The sequence below is a fragment of the Lissotriton vulgaris genome, chromosome 5, assembly GCF_964263255.1.
Source record: "Lissotriton vulgaris chromosome 5, aLisVul1.2, whole genome shotgun sequence".
NCBI lineage: Eukaryota > Metazoa > Chordata > Amphibia > Caudata > Salamandridae > Lissotriton > Lissotriton vulgaris.
In genome coordinates, this window is record NC_141693.1 from 66,785,871 (window position 1) to 66,808,658 (window position 22,788).

General features: G+C 46.7%; 1 protein-coding gene across 2 annotated transcripts in view; it reads left to right on the top strand.

Moving 5' to 3' along the window:
* Positions 1-22,788, top strand: part of LOC147710190 (E3 ubiquitin-protein ligase TRIM39-like) — a 140,854-nt gene that overhangs the window by 52,119 nt on the left and 65,947 nt on the right. For both annotated transcript variants that reach the window (XM_086920875.1, XM_086920876.1), the window contains one exon: positions 14,103-14,125. In XM_086920875.1, the coding sequence (XP_086777001.1) occupies positions 14,103-14,125 (23 nt within the window). The remainder of the gene's footprint in view (positions 1-14,102; positions 14,126-22,788) is intronic.

Sequence of the window (22,788 nt, forward strand, 5' to 3'; positions counted from 1 at the left end):
CTAGGCACCTCTGATTCCTCTTTTTAGCGTTTCCCTACACACACTCCTTAATGCCATCCTCGAACCCCCCCCCCCCATGAACCACCTATCACATTGCCCGCCCCCTTGACTTCAGAAACCAAGACCCTAGGGATTATATCCCGAAGAGATAAGTACGAGTATGCGGTAAGTAAAGGACTTTCGTGCCCGTACATTTGATGTGTTCGAATGTTGTCCCCCCCTCCCCCTTTTTCCTCCTTTTTTCCCTCTACAGATTACATTGGGGTCCTGATTAGGGTACCGTAAAGGATCTGGAGCCACGTCACGCCCGATGCATGAAAACGGACTAACGCTGCAAGACTACACAAAAAGACGCCCTACCCAATGCACGATCTTTCTGTACCTGACCTAATGCTCTTCCGTCCCAAAACTGCATGCTTTCTACATTCTAACCTAGACCCTAAACGTCTAACGTTGGGTAACGCACTGAATAGCCCAAACAATACACGGTCATTCTCCATGTCACACGTGTACTGTTTGGCCTATTGTCTGTCTGTCTGTCTGTCTGTCTGTCTGTCTCTCTCTCTCTCTCTCTCTCTCTCTCTCTCTCTCTCTCTCTCTCTCTCTCTCTCTCTCTCTCTCTCTCTCTCTCTCTCTCTCTCTCTCTCTCTCTCTCTCTCTCTCTCTCTCTCTCTCACTCTCTCTCTCTCTCTCTCACTCACTCACTCACTCACTCACTCACTCACTCACTCACTCTCTCACTCACTCACTCACTCACTCTCTCACTCTCTCACTCTCTCTCTCTCTCTCTCTCTCTCTCTCTCTCACTCTCTCACTCTCTCACTCTCTCACTCTCTCACTCTCTCACTCTCTCACTCTCTCACTCTCTCACTCTCTCACTCTCTCACTCTCTCACTCTCTCACTCTCTCACTCTCTCACTCTCTCACTCTCTCACTCTCTCACTCTCTCACTCTCTCACTCTCTCACTCTCTCACTCTCTCACTCTCTCACTCTCTCACTCTCTCACTCTCTCACTCTCTCACTCTCTCACTCTCTCACTCTCTCTCACTCTCACTCTCTCACTCTCTCACTCTCACTCTCTCACTCTCTCACTCTCTCACTCTCTCACTCTCTCACTCTCTCACTCTCTCACTCTCTCACTCTCTCACTCTCTCACTCTCTCACTCTCTCACTCTCTCACTCTCTCACTCTCTCACTCTCACACTCTCTCACTCTCTCACTCTCTCACTCTCTCACTCTCTCACTCTCTCACTCTCTCACTCACTCTCACACTCTCTCACACTCACTCTCTCACTCTCTCACTCTCTCACTCTCTCACTCTCTCACACTCTCACACTCTCACACTCTCACACTCTCACTCTCTCACTCTCACACTCTCTCACACTCTCTCACTCTCTCACTCTCTCACTCTCTCACTCTCTCACTCTCTCACTCTCTCACTCTCTCACTCTCTCACTCTCTCACTCTCTCACTCTCTCACTCTCTCACTCTCTCACTCTCTCACTCTCTCACTCTCTCACTCTCTCACTCTCTCACTCTCTCACTCTCTCACTCTCTCACTCTCTCACTCTCTCTTTCACCCCTCCACACTTTCCCTCTTCCTAGCGACTGGCACCTAATTGGCGAACCTGGTGCACCTCCTGATTGGCCCCAAATACCACAAGTATTTGCACAAATTCGTCCCAAATAAAATTGTATCGGTACCACGTTACTACCTCTCCTTTTCTGCTAAATATGGATGACATTTAAATTGGCCAAAAGGAAAGGGACAGGTAAGACGACTAAGGTTCCCTAAATTTGACCCCCAGTCAGGGAACTATTTGTCAGTGGCTTCTATGATAAAATATGTCTGTGGTAATGCGACCATCCCCATTCCAAATTGTCTCCATACCCCAAGCAGTAAGAAATGATCGAGACACCCCCGTCTTCCCAAAATGCCCCCAGTTTGGTATCAGCTGCCCTGAACGAGAACCTGAAAAACGCCCCTTGCTCCAATTCGCTGTGTTCCTAATTGCTTTCCATAAGATCCCACCCACCCCAAGGATAAGTTTAATAATTATCACAAGCCCCCCCCCCCCCCGAGTTTTTGTAGTAACCAGGTTGCGAGAATTTATATAGAAAGTTAGGAAGATGTGTGCCAAGTTAAAATTAGATCGAAAATCGAAAGAACTGTTGCAGTAAACCTTGTTGAAAATAGGATGTTTTGATGTAATGAAGAGTCGTTTAGCCTATGTTCATCCCTCAGAAGGATGCCTATCAGACTATGGTGAATAGCACGTTGCACTTTTTCGTAAAATACAAAGCCCTGAAGACCAGCCTAGCCTTGCAAGACTCGTACCAGGGAAATGGGTCTCTACCAGAAGAACTGACATCTACTGTAATAGACGAATGCAATGAATGGGTGCCAGACCTCGTACCTATTACGAATGAATGTAATAACCAATAAAACGCCAAAGAATTAGCCACAAAGGAAAAGTTGTAAGGAATCCAGCAAACCCATCATCAATTGTTTATACGTTGGCTGCAAAATCTCAAATGTGGCGAGTGTTTACCCCAGTTGCTTGGTGTTGGGAGAGAAATAGATTTATGTAATTACCTTCTTCTGCAATATCTCTAAAGACTGTCTTTTCAAAACTCATTCAAGGGTATCACTGTCGGAGGAGAAAGAGACCGGATGTGGGAGCACGCGGCCTGACTGCGGATCGTGGAACACCAGCGACGGAGGCCGAGGCGAGACCACAGCAGTAAGGAGTCGCAGGATGAGGCACTGTTTCAGACAAAACTAAAGAAAGGGCTGACCTGAAGCCCCTGCTCTATGATCGATGTGTGCCAAAAGGTCCCCGCTCTCTGAACTTGGTTATGGACCCGCCTGTCTCAAATTCTCCGTCCCCCTGATCTGTTCCCGACTTGGCCCTGCTCCATCCCCTCCTCCTCCGACCTACCATAAGGACTGTTCACACCCACACCTTTCCACCTGAACTTCCAAGTTCCTCCAAAATCCTACTGAGCTACCCAGAGAAGGGTATTCCCTGCGTCAAAAGGGAGGGAGCTCCGACTAAGTAGACCACGAACTATGTTAATCCCAGAACGGTGACCAAGAACTCCACCAAGGGTCGCCTCTAAAAGAGAAAATGACGAAGTATGTGGTTCTACCCGCTGCTGAACGCCTCGATGATGATGGAAACAACAGGAAAAACCCACCACAGAGACTCAAGAAACAAACAGACCCCACAACTCAAAGACAATTGCACTTTTCATCACAATCCTATGCTCTGCGTTACGGAAGAAAATGCACCTGCTCCAAAACCGTAACGCATTTCTCCTATGAGGTCTGACGAAACCAGACAAAATGTACCCCTACCCGCAGACCCCCAACGGCTCAATCCACATGAACATTTCTGTTGACAGAACAAATTGTGACCCAGGAGCTCAACAGTGCCAACAGAAGACGACAAAGACACCGAGAACTCTGATATTTTTTACTATATCTCCTTTCTCTCCCAATCACCATTGGACTAACTGTGCTCCCGCCGAATACAAAAAGGACTTACTTAAATGATAACTTACCAGCTCCTATTTCGAATGACTATAAGTATCTATGATCTGTACCCAACGCCCTCGCTACGTAATTCTAGTCTGATATTACATTACGATGACTTTTTCTGCAACCAAACTTAACAATGAACCCGCTTACTAGATGATGAGATTTTTCAATGTGATGTTTATAATCTAATGTTTATGTACAGTTCCTTTGCCTAAGTCCCCTCTCCCTTACTTATGACCGCTGCAATAGGTATAGATAGGAAATAGGCCAGCAAGATGTCTTGGAAATGTTAAAGGGAGGACTGTGGAAAATAAATACAAGCTTGGTGAACATTATCGGCGCCATCTTGCCCCTTTTCGAGCCCATTCGTGCGCGTAAGCGGCAGCCATTTTGAGCACCATGGCCTCCCTGCCCCTCGCTGATAGCCAGCGCGTCTCTCTCTCTCTCTTAAACCTCGCAAGCATCCCCCGCACGCTGACAACCCCCGCTCTCTCATGCCTTGGGTCATAAACCCCTCTTCAGCGCAGCTTCACCACAGAATCCCATCCTGTTCCCAGCGCGACACCTCCCCTCATTCCCTTCATAGCCTCAGATCCTTTTGATGCAAACCCCCTTTCCCTGTGTCCCCGTTTGTCTTCCTTGTTCCCAGGCCGCCACCTGGCCCTGCGGATACTGTTTATTACCCCGTACAGTAGGAAGCTTCCCCTCCCCATCAAAAGACCCTCGAGCCGATCAAAGCCCCCACCCTATGAGATCCGATCAACCCCATGCATTCCGTGAATCGACGGAATGCCCTGCTGTGCGACAACCACCACCTGTTGTGACCGGGGTGGGGAATCCAACTGTAAATGTATGTGGGAACGGGCCTGAAGGGGAGATTCCGAGGATGTTCTTTCAAATATCAAGGTGTTGCGAGAATGTGTTATATGCAATAAAGGTCATAAACCCTAGTATAAGAGGCCAGGCCTCAGAGATGTGGTTAGAGCACCTCGTGACGATACTTGCTGTCTGAATTGATGTGTTCTCCTCTGGAGAGAATAAAATCCTCGTTTCCTGCCTTCCAGTCTCCAGCGCCTGCTTCTTCATTGATTAACATTGGTGGGTCATAGAGGCGATACCGCCGGGCAACATAAAAGGGTCTTTGGTTACTGGTTGTCTTTGAAACCCTTTTTAACAGTTTGTAATTCACCAACTGCCTCTCTGCAGCAGACATCCCTCTATTCCATAGGCAGCCACAGCTCTCCATACAGGGGTATTTTAAAGGTTGCCCTCACCGGTAAGTAAGCCGGCAATCAGGGATCCTGGCTCTGGAACGGATCTATTCTCCGGATTTATTCTCCATCAGTGCTTTGAGGGTCTTGACACTGGTCAGAGACTCCTGGCACAGTGACCTGGGTTTCTCACAAGTATTTGTTCTAATTTTTTTAGATGTTGATGAAAATTCAAGAGCTCCTTTTCTGGAGCTGGTTTCAGGCAATTCTAACATGTTATTCATTAGCACAGACTGGTCAGGTAAAGTCTTTGTCACTCAATCTTGGCAGGAATTGAGAGTGACTCTGGGTGCCATGACAGAGAAAACTGAGGCAAAGGCTCAGAAGAGAGGCCTTCACACTCAGCTGCTACAAAGAACTATATTAACTCTTCTGGGGATGAAGGATGCAGGAAGTGGGATGTGAATGTCCTTCAGAGCATCATTTCTCTCCCTCATCACTTTCCTTTCACAGACGTCTGGTCCACTTCGTAGACCTCTGGCAGGTTTCCACAATCTACCTCCCTACCTGGCAGGCTCCCTCCATCCTCCATCATATGTACTATTCACACACAGGATCCAGAATGGAGTCCTGTCCCCATACATTAAATCACAATAGACACACACTCCAGGCTCACCTTAACCCCCACATGTAGCACGTAGGCAACATGCACTCTCTCCGGAGGTGTCCAGGTGCTATAGATTACAGCTAGTAGCCTAATTATAACCAAGATTATAGTGGATGAGACTCCATTAGGAAGGCTCATGTCACTGCAGAGGTCCAGATACCTGTATTCAAAGCGTGACATACAGAGGGTTCATGGGTAGAAACCAGTGTCCATTTGCCGCTCCAGCTGTGCTCTCAGTGTGTGATATCACCTGCAGGTCTTGTAAAATGTCTCCTCTACGAGTGGAAATCATTCATGACTTGTAATATTATGGGAAGTTCGCCGAGTGCTTGGTCTTGTGACACTGATTACAATATAACAGACAATGCGGTGTCATCTGACCCCATTCAGAATATCACAGATTGTGTCATGTGAACTCATTCATATCACCCACTGCTGTGTAATGTCACCAAGGACATTGATTCCCCAAAATGCCAGCGATAGTGGAAGTGACATCACACACTCGCAGACCAATGGCCATTTTAGAAACCATCTATATTATGGTGGAGACCTGATTTTTGAAAGTGGTAGGATGTAATACTTACCCTGAACCACATCCCTTCTCATATGGTTCAGGGGAGGAGGAGGGACTGGGGAGCATTCTCCCTCCGACAAATGCTTTAAAAACAATGGAACTAATAGTGTACTAAAAAGCACAATTTTCACAGAAATGTGTTAAAAAAACATCAGTTCTGAAAGAGCACTCATTTATATTCAAGATGTGTCAAGCCAATGCAACATGACCCTCTTAAGGAGTTCACCCCATTGTTTAAAGAATGTGCTAGGGATGCCCCCTTAGGTCAAAAAACACCTCCATTGTGCCAGGGCCAGCGTTTTATCAGGGGTGCCCCTCATATGCCCCTTAATGCCACAAATTACCTACAATATCCCAGTATCAGCATTTTGCAATTAATGCCATCACATACCTTAGGTTACCCTTAGGTCAAATTAGATATAGTACTTGGGGCTAGAATGTTTTAATGGTTGCGGCTCCCCCCCCAATATGCCATGGTTTTCCTCCCTTATGGCTAGAAGCATCTCCAATGATGAGCTAGTGCCAGCATTTTACCATGGGTGCCCCATGCCAACAATTGCCTCCAGTGGGCCAGTATTTCTCAATGGGTTCCCATTATGCCAAGATTTACCTTCATCATGCCAGTAACAATATCTTTCACAGGTGACTGTCATTCTAACAATCGTCTCCCAAATGCAAGTGATAGAATTTTTCCATGGGTCCCTCTATAAGCCACAAATTACCTTCAGTGTGTAAGGGGTACAGTGGGGGACGGTGGCAGCTTCTCCCCGACCCCGCTTGGCGACATTTTCGAGCACTCAGCTCTTCCTGTGTTTTAATTGATGCTCTACGAGCTCGTGAAAGATTTTAGACTGCAATTTGATTTAGCGCTGTTTTAAAAGGGGAATAATTGTTTTGTGTTCACACTGACTACTAGTTGCACATTGAAAAATTCCGCTTACCTACACGCACTGAGGGATCTGATCCGCTGTAGCTAGACCTGTGCCTGCACGCCCAGTCCGACCCTCCAGCCAATCACGGGCGCGGAAGGCGGGGCAGAGCCAGGAACAACCAGGGAGGCGAGCGGTTAGCGCTCTAGCTCTCCCCTACTCGAGGGTATAAAGACAACGAGGAGGCGGTCAACTTTGCGGTATGGGGGACGGTGGCAGCTTCTCCCCGACCCCGCTTGGCGACATTTTCGAGCACTCAGCTCTTCCTGTGTTTTAATTGATGCTCTACGAGCTCGTGAAAGATTTTAGACTGCAATTTGATTTAGCGCTGTTTTAAAAGGGGAATAATTGTTTTGTGTTCACACTGACTACTAGTTGCACATTGAAAAATTCCGCTTACCTACACGCACTGAGGGATCTGATCCGCTGTAGCTAGACCTGTGCCTGCACGCCCAGTCCGACCCTCCAGCCAATCACGGGCGCGGAAGGCGGGGCAGAGCCAGGAACAACCAGGGAGGCGAGCGGTTAGCGCTCTAGCTCTCCCCTACTCGAGGGTATAAAGACAGCGAGGAGGCGGTCAACTTTGCGGTAAGGGGGACGGTGGCAGCTTCTCCCCGACCCCGCTTGGCGACATTTTCGAGCACTCCGCTCTTCCTGTGTTTTAATTGATGCTCTACGAGCTTGTGAAAGATTTTAGACTGCAATTTGATTTAGCGCTGTTTTAAAAGGGGAATAATTGTTTTGTGTTCACACTGACTACTAGTTGCACATTGAAAAATTCCGCTTACCTACACGCACTGAGGGATCTGATCCGCTGTAGCTAGACCTGTGCCTGCACGCCCAGTCCGACCCTCCAGCCAATCACGGGCGCGGAAGGCGGGGCAGAGCCAGGAACAACCAGGGAGGCGAGCGGTTAGCGCTCTAGCTCTCCCCTACTCGAGGGTATAAAGACAGCGAGGAGGCGGTCAACTTTGCGGTAAGGGGGACGGTGGCAGCTTCTCCCCGACCCCGCTTGGCGACATTTTCGAGCACTCAGCTCTTCCTGTGTTTTAATTGATGCTCTACGAGCTCGTGAAAGATTTTAGACTGCAATTTGATTTAGTGCTGTTTTAAAAGGGGAATAATTGTTTTGTGTTCACACTGACTACTAGTTGCACATTGAAAAATTCCGCTTACCTACACGCACTGAGGGATCTGATCCGCTGTAGCTAGACCTGTGCCTGCACGCCCAGTCCGACCCTCCAGCCAATCACGGGCGCGGAAGGCGGGGCAGAGCCAGGAACAACCAGGCAGGCGAGCGGTTAGCGCTCTAGCTCTCCCATACTCGAGGGTATAAAGCAACTCGTCGGCCCAACGCGCAGTGTTGACGCGCAGTGTGGCGCCTACTCCTGCGCCTAAGACGAGCCGAAGACTAGCCCGTCTGCGCCCGTCCGCGACAGGACGGGACCAGGGGCAGGGGGCTATGGCGGACATTGTTACTTGCCATGAACCTTTCCCTCGCCCTGGCCTTACGTATACCAGCCAGACCCTATTGGCTTTAAGCAGGTATGCCACTACATTATGCTCCCATAGAGTACAGGGGAGCCTGGAGGGACCGTTTTCCTGCAGGGCTTGCTCTACACAATTTACAAGCAGTGCTGTAATCACGCCTTGTCAGCTAACGGCTACCTCCTCTGTCCCTTCCAACTGTCAGCAAACTCTTTCTGACGGCCCTCCCAATGATTCATTTTTGAATTGTAAAAACCTCCTGTGTAATGTCCGCTCCTTAGTTACCCATTCCACTCAGGTCTGGGATCTTATAACTTCAGAAAAGCCACATCTTTGTTTTTTAACAGAGACTTGGCTAAAACCCCACGCTGTTCCGGCCATTACTATGGGGGTACCACAAGGATACAAATTAGTAAGGATGGACAGGCCTATTAAAACCGGTGGGGGATTAGCCATCGTTTTCAAACAAGAAATGGAGGTAATAGTTACTGAGACCGTATGTAATCCGCAAATGGAGCTCCTCATTTTCACTATCAACCCTAACTCTAGGGAAACCAGGAAGGGAGCCTTAGTCTACCGTCCCCCAGGACCACTGGGTAATTTCTCTCTTCTACTTGCTGAAACTCTGGCCCCCCACATACAGGTGAATTCTGACTTCATCCTAGAAGGGGATTTTAATGTTCATAGTGAACTTACCTCTTGTGTGGAGGCACAAACACTCCTGGAGGATTTAACCACCCTTGGTCTGCATCAAATTAATCTCTAATAAAAGAGAGAGGGACCCCAAAACCAAAGGGATAGGGTTCCACAGTTGACGTTAGTCAGAAAGAAATTCCCTTTGGGTAAAGTGACAATAGTACATAAATACTTACAAGCAAACAACCATTTAAGCCACCCACATACCACACGGAAGCAATGTAGACAGATGAAACTGACAATATATGTGAAAACACTCTAAAAATATTTTAAATTATAAAACAATTTATTACGGATACATTACATTAAATAAAAACAGAAACAGAAATTGGGAAACACACATAGACGGTGCAATAATCAATAAAAACCACATTCAAGTAAAAAAGGAGTATACAGGGAAAAAGGATAGAACTCAATCAAAAGACAACAATTTTGAATTCCTCCTTAGTTTGTATTCCCAGATTCGCTCCTTAGGCGTCGACGCGTTTCGGCGGTGTATTCATTTTAATCCGCCTTCATCAGGACAGTAATAACGTTTCCCAAATAAATTCTCAGACACAAGATAAGTCTGACAGATATTGTAAGGGGTATTCAGCCTCCTTATCGTCAACTCAAGATATTCGTCCAGCGATTCTTTTTTCTATATGTATAGACACTAGTCAAAAATTAGTAGTAGCCGGGAAGACGAACAGAAGCACGCAGGACGTCCGCGATCTAAGCGCCCAAGGGCTCACAGAGAGGATCTCCCTCGTACAGCGGGTATCTTTGGATTACAACTCCCTGAACCCATGCTGTAACAAATCGTGTAAAAGCCTGATTAAAAGACCAAAGTTGGAAATGAATACATCACTACTGCGTGCTTACGTACTAGCTTTTTAACTATTTCTACCAGCCAGTTAGCTGGAGATCTCCATGAGTCTGAAAGACGTATTTACGCCTCATACTACTAATTTGTATGTATCCTTAATAAATTGTTTTTATAATTTAAAATATTTTTAGAGTGTTTTCACATATATTGTCAGTTTCATCTGTCTACATTGCTTCCGTGTGGTATGTGGGTGGCTTAAATGGTTGTTTGCTTGTAAGTATTTATGTACTATTGTCACTTTACCCAAAGGGAATTTCTTTCTGACTAACTGCATCAAATTAATCAGGGACCCACACACCTAGCCGGTCACACCTTGGACCTTGTACTATATAACTCTACCTCTATAAAATGCCTCACTCCCTGCCAAGTGGACTGGACTGACCACTTCATTATTGAATTTTATACTCGCTCCAACCATGAGGCTAAGGAGGTTCAGAGAACCATGGCTGATGTCAGACGGCCCTGGAATAAATTAATGCCTGAAAACTTTAGGGAGAAATTTACCGAACCCAACTGGGCTGAATGTGGCGACTATGTCACCACTGTATTAGCTACTTTTAATGAAGCTATAACCACTTCCATCAATCACGTTGTTCCTCTCAGAACATATAAATCACGACCCGCCCCAAAACAAGAAGTCTGGTACACAGAGGATCTCAGACAACTAAAAATCATTACACGGAAATCTGAGAAACAATGGAGAGCTACACGCAAGGCAGAGGATAAAGAAACTTATAGGACTTCCCAAAAATATTATCACAAAGCTATTAGATCGGCTAGGAAACACCACATAGCAGCCCAAATATCAGCAGCTGGTAAAAATGCAAAAGTCCTTTACCAAATCTTACAGACCTTTGTCAAGCCTGCAGCTTGTGAAACGGAGGGGATTGAGTCTCAGGAACTCTGTGATAATATCTCACAGTTTTTTGTGAGGAAAATAGAAGGCATTTATGCTAAGATCTTAGCTTCAAAAACTACCTCTAACACCTTGAGGACTGAGGACATTATGGCTCCGCCTCATCTTAGCACAGCAGTAAAAAACGCTAGCAAGCTTGTTGAATTCCCTCCTATATCAAGGGAGGACATTGACTCGCTAATTAATCAAACTAAGAGTGGATGCCCTTCGGACATCATTCCAGCTCGGATCATGTCACTTTTGAGGGATGATCTAGGAGAGGGTATTCAGTGGGTAGGTAATCTATCCCTAAGATCAGGGGAAGTCCCCCCTGATTGGAAGCGTGCTTTGGTGAGGCCTCTACGGAAGAACAACTCCATTCCATGGATTGACCTCACTAATCTGAGACCTATCTCTCTCCTCCCTTTTTTAGGGAAGCTTGCCGAGAAGTTTGTTAACCGGCACTTATCTACTTACATCGAGAGTGCAGGGGGGCTAGACCCCTCTCAATCGGGTTTTAGGCCCAGGCACAGCACCGAGACCACCTTGCTGTCCGTCGCTTACAATCTTCATATGCTTCAGGATAGGGGGTACTCCGTTATCCTGGTGTTATTAGATTTGTCAGCGGCGTTTGACACTGTGTCGCATGATATCATGACCACCAGACTAGTTGACATCGGTCTGGAAGGCAATGCGCTGGCTTGGTTAAGGAGCTTTTTTACCAAACGCACTCAGAGAGTCATACTTGGTTCTTACCAGTCAGAGGAGGTGGAGATCTCAAAGGGGTGCCACAGGGCTCCTGCTTGAGCCCTACATTATTCAACATCTATGTGGCACCCCTAGCTAACATCATGAGATCTCACGGGTTTATCCCCGTATCGTATGCAGACGATACTCAACTCCTCTTTCCGTTTAAAATCATGACTCCTGAAGTGCGTCACTCCTTTGCCCAAGGGATGAAAGAAGTGGCACATTGGATGGCAGCAAACCTCCTTCAGTGTAACGTCTCCAAGACGGAGGTGATGCTCTTTGGGGAAGCCAAACGTCTGATCTTGGCCCAGTCCCGGAACCAAAAATGGTAGTAAAAGATCTAGGAGTCAAGCTGGATCAGGAGCTCACCTTAAAACATCATGCTACGCAAGTAGTGAGCTCCTGTTTTCATGTGATTGGGCTTCTCCGAAGGGTGTTCCCACTTCTACCTGATACCACCAGGAAAACCTTAGTTCAGTCGCTCGTGTTGAGTAGACTGGACTACTGTAATGGTTTGCTGCTAGCCGCCAATGAGGGGGTCATCGCCAGACTTCAAGTTGTGCAGAACACGGCTGCGCGCCTTGTTCTCAATGCCCCGGCCCGAACTCCTTCAAAGCCCATTTTGAAAAAACTCCACTGGCTTACGGTAAAGCAAAGAGTGATGTTCAAGATTTGTTGCATCATTCACAAACTAAGCAATTCATCCCATACATTCCGGCAAGATCCCTGAGATCTGGTGACCGTGAACTGTTATGCGTTCCCAGGTTCTGGAAGACACGCCAAGGGGGAAGAGCTTTGTCAGTGGCTGGCCCGAAACTTTGGAATGAACTCCCATTCGAAATCAGAGCGTGCAGGGAACATTTTCCCTTCAGGAAAAAACTAAAAACATTCCTGTTTAACTATTGATCTGGTAGAACTTTAAATTATCACATGACCGGCTATTTGCTTTCTGATGACGCCAAAGGCGCGGAGATACTCCCCAGGGAGTCGATTCCCAGCGCGGTACAAGCTTGCAAATAAATAAATAAATAAATAAGGGCAAATGGCAGACTAGCAAGCATAACATCACATTTTCACTCACATTTACTTACATTAACTCAACCACACTCAATCATTCATTCTCACAACCCCTCATGTATTCTCACTCAGTCTAAGTCACTCTCACTCATTCTCACTGACACCAACATGCTCCCTCATACTTGCACTAACTGTCATTCTCTCACACTTTCACTTACTCATTCCCTCTCATTCATTCGCACTCACTCACATTCTAGCTCTTACACACTCATACTTTCTCACTTGTGGGTTCCGTTTTATTGTCACTCATTCTGGCTCACTCACACTCATTGACACTCAATCTCACTTCTTTTCCCCCCACTACCTTTTAGTTGCTCTAACTCATTACCTGTCACTGACTCTCACTCACTTTTACTCACAAATACATACACACTCTAACCCACAAGCATGCACACTACATACATTAAAAAACATGTTTAAGACATTTGTCACTGAAGTTCTCATTCTAGATACTAGTGCAGCATTTTGTTATTACACTCATAGTGAATAATAAACTTGTTATTCACTGTCAGTGTTATAAAAAATTGGCAGGAAATGTAGGTGGTGCATGACTCCCTTAAGGAGAAGCTGTCTCGATTGGTTCAGATGCTTCGTCCATCACCACCCCCTTTTGTACCGCTTTGTTCGCCATAATTGTGGCAGGGTATGCTCAGACGTGAGTCCCTTGTCACTTTGCCACTGGATTCAAGCAAACCGGGCTGAAGACGGCTGGAATGCCAGAAACCGGTCCTAGGAAGCTTATTTCCGGTCCAGGGAAGGCATGGCTTAGCAGTTCGGGCTGGACTGTTCCTATGAGGCACAGGGTCAGACTGATTTGCATATGGCCATGTCTGAACTGGGGTAGCAGAGTGGGCTAAAGAACGGTGATGGATTAAACCCAGATCTGTTGACTGGGTGTGAGTGTTTGATTGGTTCAGATGCTCCGTCCATCACCACCCCCTTTTGTATCGATCTTCTTGGCACTGATTTTGCTACCTCTGAATCCAGGGGTCGCACAAGCAGTGGCAGTGGTCACAAGGGGCAATCCAGGAGTCACAGCTGTGACCCCTGGCAATCCCTAAATAATGCCCATGCATGTGACCCTGTAGAGAACATCACACAATGTTTCAAGTGACTCCTTTCAGAATATCAGAATGCGCTGTGTTTTTGTGACTCCATGCAGAAAGACACTGTGCTGTGTCAGTATCATTCAGAATATCAGTTTCTGCTATGTCATGTGACCTCATTCAGAATATCGGATTTTGTGCTTAGTCATGCGATACCCCACAATGTGCTGTCATGTGACCCCAGCCACTGTTTTCTAACCATAGATAGTTAAGTGTTTCACTCCTAAAAATACTGCCATAACTTTAACATCTCCAGTGGAAACTGATTTTACTGTGTTTGTTTCTCTGTTTTGCAGGATGTCAGAAGCACCCTGAGCAGGTAAGACTGGTTTATTATCCTCTTCTCGGTGTGTAAGGAGCAGGTCTCACTGCTGCAGTGTGTAAATGCCACTACTCAGTTCACACAAAGTGCTACAAAACTTTCAGATTCTCATAAAATCTCTTTGCATCCTCCAAAAATAACCTTAAGTCCTCAGAAAATTCCTTTGATACCCCTGAAAGTGTAAGTCCGTGTAAAACTTCCCTGTGTCATCCGGAAACTCTCTTACATTTTCATAATTCCTTCAAGTCGTCGGAAAACTCCTTGGAGTCCTGAAATAATTGCCACAGAAATGAGCTGCTGTCCTCACAAACATATTTATATCTCTAAAACTTGACTGAAGTCCCCTAAAGGGTACCCTGAACACACAGAAAACTAATGCACATTCTGGAAACTTTCGCTCAGATTTTCCTCAATTAGGAATTGTGCAAAAACTCATTCAAGATTTCCTAACTAGGATGTCGGTCTTCAAAACATCCCTTCTGTGACTCCAGACATCATTGAAATGTCATTAAGGCCATATTCAGCCCTCATTCATTAGTAAATTCCCTCCAATGAGAAGAGGTCTCGTCCAGTTCTCATTAACCTCATTGTAATCCTCAGATCTGCTCCTAATCATAAGAAATCTCTCTCCGGTCTGAAGTGACCTCCCTCCAGTCTTTAGCATCCTCTTGAGTCTTCAGAAGTCTCATTTCAATCCTCAAACCTCTTCCCCGGTCACTGACCACTCATTCCGGGCACCAAATCCTTCTTCAAGTCCTCCGAGACTTCCTTGTGTGTCTTCTGAAGCCTCATTTCAATCAATTTTTTCAGTCTTTATCAATTTTTGGTAAAAATACAGATTCAAACAATAAACATCAATGGATCATCGTCATCAGTCACATGTTGTGTGATGGAACAATGCTTCTCTTAACAACGCATGCCTGAACCACGCAGGTTTAACCACAACCTCGTCTTTACCTTGCACGCCTCTACAACGCATGGGTTTAACACACAATTTTGTGGCAGACTTGATTGGTAAAGGGACATCTGTGGTAAAGAACACACCCCTACCTAAACCCCTAAAATGTGTCCCACCTGCAGTGTATTCTACCCGCCTCAGCCCTGTAAACTACCCCGACCGCCAATCCCGAGCCTTGAAACCCGTCCCTTGCCCCAAGAAACTACTGCGACCCCAGCATCCCCACCCTGAGCCGTAAACCCAGCCCCCACCCCCCAACACCTACCCCCACCACCCCCAAGCCCCAGCCCAACTACCCCTAGGCCTGAAGCTGCCCCTTTCCTGCCCCTGCTCTAGGCCCTAAAACTCAGCCCCCTAAAAACGACTCCAACCCCAGCCCCCTCTCTGATTCCTAAAACCTACCCCACCTCCCCAGACCCCAGCCCAACTTACCAAGCCACGCCCCTATCCGTCCTTCCTGCTGCACTCCAGTTCCTCTCCCATCCGCTCGCACAGCCACGCCGACCCCCTTAGCTTGGCGGAAACAGCACCATAATTAAGGCCACGTTAAGGCTGTTTCACATACATCATTGAAAACATAGGGTATGGTTCAGGGGCATCAGTTTATTGTCATTTTTCAATTCTGAAATAAGATAAAGAGACATTTCTATACAGTTATTGAGTCGTGGTCACACCTTTGGCGAGGGTGTCTGATCCTACACATCTCCGTTCCTATGGGGAGGGACTGACTCCAGCCGTCCCTTCCCTTGCCTGCAGAGACCACATCCGACATCTCGATTTACTGTGGAGTGTCTCCATTCCTGAGGGATCCTTCCACGAGCCTCATGTCAATCCTTGAACCTGTAAATAAGTTTCCAAACCTTCACCATGAGGTGACACACACATATGTGCTGCTTGTTTACTGGCTGGGCTTGTAACTCATTATTAACAGAGCTTAATGAGACATCATACTTCTCAATGATGTATTCTGTTGTGTAGCTAACAATGCAGTCTCCTCAAAGCCTGTACGGATACACGCCCTCTGGATCACTTAATGAATAATCCATGATGGCGGTGGACACCACAAAATGATTGCACATGGTTTCAACACTAATCCAAGAAGTGATGTTCCAGTCAGTTTCACAAGGAATGCGTGTCCTGGCTGTTTCTCTGTTGTGGCCCAGAAAGGTGCAAGGTATGAACAAGATTTAAAATATAGAACGCGTTTGTCTCCCTGAGAGTTTAGTAGTGAAGCGAGAGTCCAAGTCTTGCTGCTCTGATGCAGTGTTATTCCCTTGAGAGCCTTGCGTCCAGCAGACTGGGCGGAAGTTCTTTCCATGTCCTTGCCCCAACCCTATGGAACTCTTTGCTGTCTTCGCTAAGAACGACTCAAAGCCACTTAAGTTTTCAGAAGCAACTCAAGACCTGTGTGTTCTCCTCCTTATCCTAGCCAGCCTTCCTCTTCTTCTGTCGTCTTACCTGTGACCACCTTTAGAAATCGATTTAACAGGAGACAACATTTAAAGAAGCACTTCATGTAATGCAGCCAGGTGCAGTCTAGTTATGCCTGACTCCAACCTATATTAAGCATTATTATTCTAATCAAATAATAATTTTCCCCAAAATGGCACTTTGCCAAAATGGCTTACTCTTTGCCTCATCTATGATTGCCTCTTACATAATTCTGGGCCTATAATATCCTTTGCATAGCAGACATCAGTGAGTGTGTGTGGTCCAACCCTGTGTATATATATTCACCACTAGTGTCTCAAATTTATTAGTAAAAAAACATATCAAGAAGCATACGTTCTTCATGTCTTGTGTTGTTGTTATCTGTTTGGGCAGAATGTGTCAAATAAGATGGTGTTAGATTCTAGAAAAGTGCAAAATTTCTATGCCTCATAAGACTCACGAATATTGGCAGCTGCCAGTAAATGAGACGCAGAAAGTATTAAGAAGAATTAGCCCAGGTTTTTGAAAAAAGAGGGAGGCAGGTTTTTATTTTGTTTATTCCAGCTTCGCTTTAGACTCACAGTTGCACTTCCATAAGCACTACAGACATCTGCTGCTGCGCTTAAGATTGTTTGACTTGTCAAAGAATGAAGGAGATGGTGGGTTGAACTAGGGAGAGGGTACAGATTTGGAGCTTGGTTATTTATTAGAAACAGGGATTCATCAATTGAGAAATTATGTGATCTGAGGGTAGTAGGACATAGAACATGTTTCAGGATCATTGTAAGAGACTTGGTGGTAAGGGCCAGTCCAGAGAAGGACTGAGCCTTCTGGGGAGAGGATGTAACCTTACGGCTAGAGCGGTCGACCTTGTACCTGAGGAACCCGATTTCGAGTCTCGGCAACGACGCTCAATATCCTGTGGTTCTGATTCTGGGAAAATCACTTAATCTTCCTGTGCCTAACAAAAATTAATGTGTCCTTTTGTAACAAAACTGGTGCTCATGTAAAGCGCTTGGATACCTGATTTCTCAGATCTAGTTCGCGCTATATAAAACTCCTAAAATAAATTTAAAAAGTACAGATTCCGGTAAAATCTGCTTGATGTTTGTAGACATCCTGTGTTCTTATGAGTCCTGTCTCTGTTGTTACCCCTCATGTAGTCTCACAGCCTTGTCTCTGTTGTACCCTCCTCCAGCCTTGAGGCGTGGCTATGCTCTCCACTCCTGTGGTGTTGTAAGGCCTGGCTGTGGTCTCACTGGTCTCGCTCCATCATATTCCTCCTGTTGTCTCTTGAGACCTGTCTCTGCCGTCCTTTCCTGTGATCTCAAGTCCTGTCTTGGGTATACTCCCCTGTAGTCTGACCAGGCTTGCCTCCGGTGCACCCTTCTCTGGTCTTACAAGGTATTTCCCTGTCTCACCCTCCTGTGGTCTCATAAGGCCTTGCTCTGTTGTTCCTTCCTATAGTATCATGAGGCCTGGCTCTATTTTCCTTTCATGTCCTCTCAGAAGCACTTGCTCTGTTGTACGCCACCTAAGCCCTGACTCTGTTGTACCCTCCAGTGCTGTCACCAGGCCTGGCTCTGCTGACCCCCTCTTATGGCCTCACAAGGCCTGGCTCTGCTGACCCCCTGTTATGGCCTCACAAGGCCTGGCTCTGTTGTACCCCCTCTTGTAGTCTCAATAGGTCTCGCTCAGTTATACCTCCTGCTGTGGCCTTAATGCTTCTCGCTCAGGTATGCTTCCTGTGTTCTCACTAGTCTTTGCACTGTTTTATTTTTTTATTTTTGTAGAAATTCTTTTTATTAAACAGTAGAGAGTCAACATTTGTTAGGGACAAATAAAAGGGAAACTACCAGTCTCAAATATACATGCATGGATAGTTACATCATGCACTTATTCTTTGAATCACTCAATTATAACCTTTATGGAGTCGCCGGATCTTCAAGAGAGTGGGTACAGGGTGGGACACAATATAGAAGACCACTTTTGGGGACAGCCATGTACAACGTATACAGTTTTTTCTCTGAGCATACACCAGTCCATGTTTTCTTTCCAGGTCACAGCTCCAGGCAATAACCCGGAACCCCACAACCGGGCTATATTTCGTTTGGCCCCCATCAACTCCAGAGTGACCCATATTATGTCCTTACTATTTAAGTCAGTAGGTTCCCATACATGCAGCAAGCATCTTTTGGCTTCGAGTAAGACTGGATATGGACACATTCCCACACAGTATGCATGAATGTACCTATTAGGCCGCAGTGTCTTCTGCACAATCCCTCGTCTGTTTTGCCCATTCTGACAAGCTGAGGCCCTGTGATATATATTCTGTGGGGAATCTTAAGTTGGACCAGCTGCAATCTAGAAGAGATTGCAACCTCGTTGGGAGAGGTCACCGCTTCCTGCAATTCCTCATCATCTAGCTCCAGCCCATCCCTCTCCCAGTGTTCTTGGACCAATTCAAGGGGGTCCAGGGTGTTATTAATCAATTTTCTATAAGTCAAGGATATTGCTTTCGTCGGCAGATAGCCATCGAGCAATATGTCCTCCAATGGCGAGGATTCCGTGGGAGAGTCGCCCTTTGGCAGACATGACGGTAGCGCATGTCTCACCTGCAAGTACTAAAAGTATTCTGTAGCGGCCAGATCGTGTTCCTGTTTTAAATATGCAAACGTGACCACCTCACCCTTTTTCCACAGGTCTACAATCTTTGTGATTCCGATCAGATCCCACTTGTCTAACCCGTTCGTGGTCCTCAGGGCACCCAGCTGTTCCGAGTCCCACAGAGGAGTAGCGAGAGTGAGTTTCCTGTCCCACCGCCTACTACAAGTGGCAGCATGCCATATCTGTACCGAGTGATTGGTGGGTCCCGTTAGGGGAAATTTCTGAGACTTGAGCCTAAAACGTTGTTCCCAATGAGTGATCATTAGTGTGGCTATAACAATTTCCCCCTCTCTTTTCTGCGGGTGGTCGATGTTGTCCTCTCTAAAAAGAACTGTACTAACCCTATCTCAACCCTACTACCCCCCTCCCTGCTCCCCTGCACTCCGGGCCTCAAACTGCCCATCACTCAACTATGCAGAGTGCCTGTCGCCCTAACTGTGAAAAGCTCCGCTGCCCCAATCTTCACCCATTCAATGTTTCTTTTTGTATTCCCTAGGGGGGCCAAAAAATAACCATCATGCGTCATATAATAATTACCACTTGTTGTCAATTCCTTTTTTGCCCTTATAGGTTCAGTAGACCTCTTCAAGTTCTTCTAGACTATCCTGTTAAATGTGCGGATGAAGTCCTTGATACCTTACATCTCAAGTTTGGTTCTGTCTGTTGATGGGTTCGATACCACCTCTCAGCGGGCTTTGTGTTTTCTTGCTCCTCTCCAACCCTCCAGGCAGTCCGCATCCGCCTCTGGGTGGTCAAAAATCCAAGCTTTGCCCTCCGCCTATACACAGAGCTGTCCCGGGAGCAGCATAGCATACTTGACCCCTTTGTGTCTGTGTTTTTTCTTTACCTCTAGGAATTACTGATGCTGTTTCTGTACATTTAAGGTGAAGTCCGGAAAGAAGGAGATTTCTGAGTTCTCAAATCTGAGTGGAGGGGCCACTCTGGCATTTTGCAATATGGCATCTCGGTCTCTGAAGATCTAAATCTATGCCAACATCAGTAGTGGAGGTGCCCCAGGTTTCGGTCATCCTCCGGGGACCCTTTCGCTCTCTCCACCACAAATTTGTTTGACAACCCCTTTGGTTGAAGGTAATTGAGTATGAGGTCCTCCACAAACCGGTCCGCAGCAGGACCCTCCGCTTTTTCAGGTACCCAAATGATCCGTCCATTATTCTGTCTTGTGCGGCATTTGTAGTCATCTAGCTTGTCCTCTGTGAATTTACGAAAGGCCTTCAGATCCTTGATATCTTGCTGTATTTGCGAGGTGTCTCCTATGAGACTGGTGGTGACAATCTCCATTTGCTTCACCTTCTCCCCAATTTTCGTCAGGTCTGCTCTGATGAGTGTCACTTCTCAAGGTATTGCATCCATTCTCTGTTCTAGAGATGAGCAGACCCGCAAGATGGCCTCCATTACGTCCTTTAGTGTGAGTTCAGGGAGCTCTACCTCCGGGCTGGCCGCCATTACCCCTTTGTTGTGGTGTTCGGACTCAACAGGTTTTGGCAGGGTCTATTTGTCCAATTTTGTCTGTTGTGACCCTTTCAGGAGCCTTTGCACCCGACATATTTGTTACGGTTGTGCAGGGTCTGCTCGTACTGTTGAGGTCGATACACGCCACCCGCAGGTGGGCATCACAGGTCTTGGCGGATGTCCTAGATATGACTTGATGGCTGCAGGTGCCTGCCTTCTATTCCTCAGTGTGGGTAAAGTGGAGAGCAATCCACAGGTTTGAGCAAGGATGTTACAGCGCAGTTGGAGACTGCCGGAATTGGCTCGAGTTTCATCCACTGCTATGCAGTCAGCACTTCATATGTCCAGGTTAGGTGAGTTATTCGCCTCTTTTTTTGCTGGTGTTCAGGGGCACCTCTTGTGGCCCCCACAGCCTCGGATAGTCTTGGGCTCCAGGCAGATACTGGCTGTTTTTATTTAGTTGATAGACTGTCTTAAGTGCGCCAGGCCGTACAGATTGTCGAGGTGCTAGGAGCTTCCCTTCCGCTCCGTATTCACCACTGTCCCAGCACCTTGATTCTGGCACGTCACCATAAGCAGACCTTTAGGGAGGGTCAAGGCACGGGACCAGGGCAGACCACCAGTTTTCGGAATCCATGCACCCCAGTTTGGGGAAATGCGCAGTTGCATCAGCTCTGCCACAATAGTGTCACTCGCCACTCTGGTCACGACAGCGTCACAGTGTTTCCTTCGTCCCCCGGTGGTTCTGATTTCTTTTCATTGCTTCGGGCTCTGATTTGAGGCACGACCACTGTATCGCGCAATGGAGGAGACTGAGCAGCCGCGGCACCACGCCCAGTTACGCCGTGAGGCAGTTCCCAGCCTCAGTATTCAGAGGACCGCCTTGGTCAATGCCGATTTCTCTCTTGTTTCGGGGTTCTCAGCTTCAGTTTTGGTCTCCGCAGTGTCCACGGGTGTTCTGATGGCCCCCCAGCCTTAGGAATGCAGGATTAGTGTGGCGGATCTTAGGGAAGTGATCGGGTGTTCATGGAGCTAAGCAATCTAGCCTCCATTATGCTTCGCGGCAAAGCCACGCCCCAGTCTTGCACTGTTATGTCTCCTCCTGTAGTCTCACCAGCTTTTGCAGTGTTGTACCTCCTCCTGGAGTTTTACAAGGTCTGTGCTGTTATACCTCCTCCTATGGTCTCACTAGTTTTCGCTCTGTTGTACATCCTGTGGACTCACTAGTACCTCCTCCTGTGGTCTCACTTGGTCTCACTCTATTGCACCTCTAAGAAATTGGGTTATTAGTTGAGGTGTGAGAGCCCCACTCAAGCAACAACCACAATCCTTGATAGGGTGAGCCATAAAAATCACTAAATCAGTGCTTAAACCTCTGGTATCTTGACACAAAAGCATCCAGGCTTAACTTAGAGGCGATGTGTAAAGTATTTATGCAGCACAGAAACAGTAATAAAGCAAGAACACAAAACTAATAAAATCCCAAAACAATTTAGAAACATAGAGTACATTTTAATTAATAAAATGATACCTAAACAACATAAATCTAATAAACCGAACTGAAGTTTTGAATTTTTAAAGTTGCTAGTAGAAATAACCAGAGAAACACATAGCACAAATTTCAGTTATCTGGTAACGAGGAACTGGGATAAAGTTACAAGTTCAGGACGATAGCAATGGAGTGAGGATTGGACCCAGGGACCAGATTAGTCCCGCTAGAAAGTTACTTTCTCAAGTCCGCGCAACAAGCACTTTCATGTTGGCAGGGGCCTCTCCCTTGAAGTCGTTGTGAACGGTTGTTGTCGTAGAGAAGATCAAGTCCCACTGGAGCTTTGCGCTGGCGGTCCATTCTTGGTGCAAAGAAATGACTTCACTGCCAAGAGGAACCCAAAACATCTGTTCCTCACGTTTTCTGCAGGAGGCTCTTCCACTGATGCCAGCTAACAGTCCAGGACCAGAGGTCACCTGTTGTGGATCAGGAATCGCTTCAGGTAGTGGCCAACAGCAGGTCCAGGCAGGTCAAGTTGGTACTGGTCAGCAGGGCAGTTGTAGGGAGGTCTCTAGACGCTTGTGGTGTCACTGTAGCTCACACAGGGCATCAGCTGACTAACCCTTGTGATCAAGGCAAGCAGGT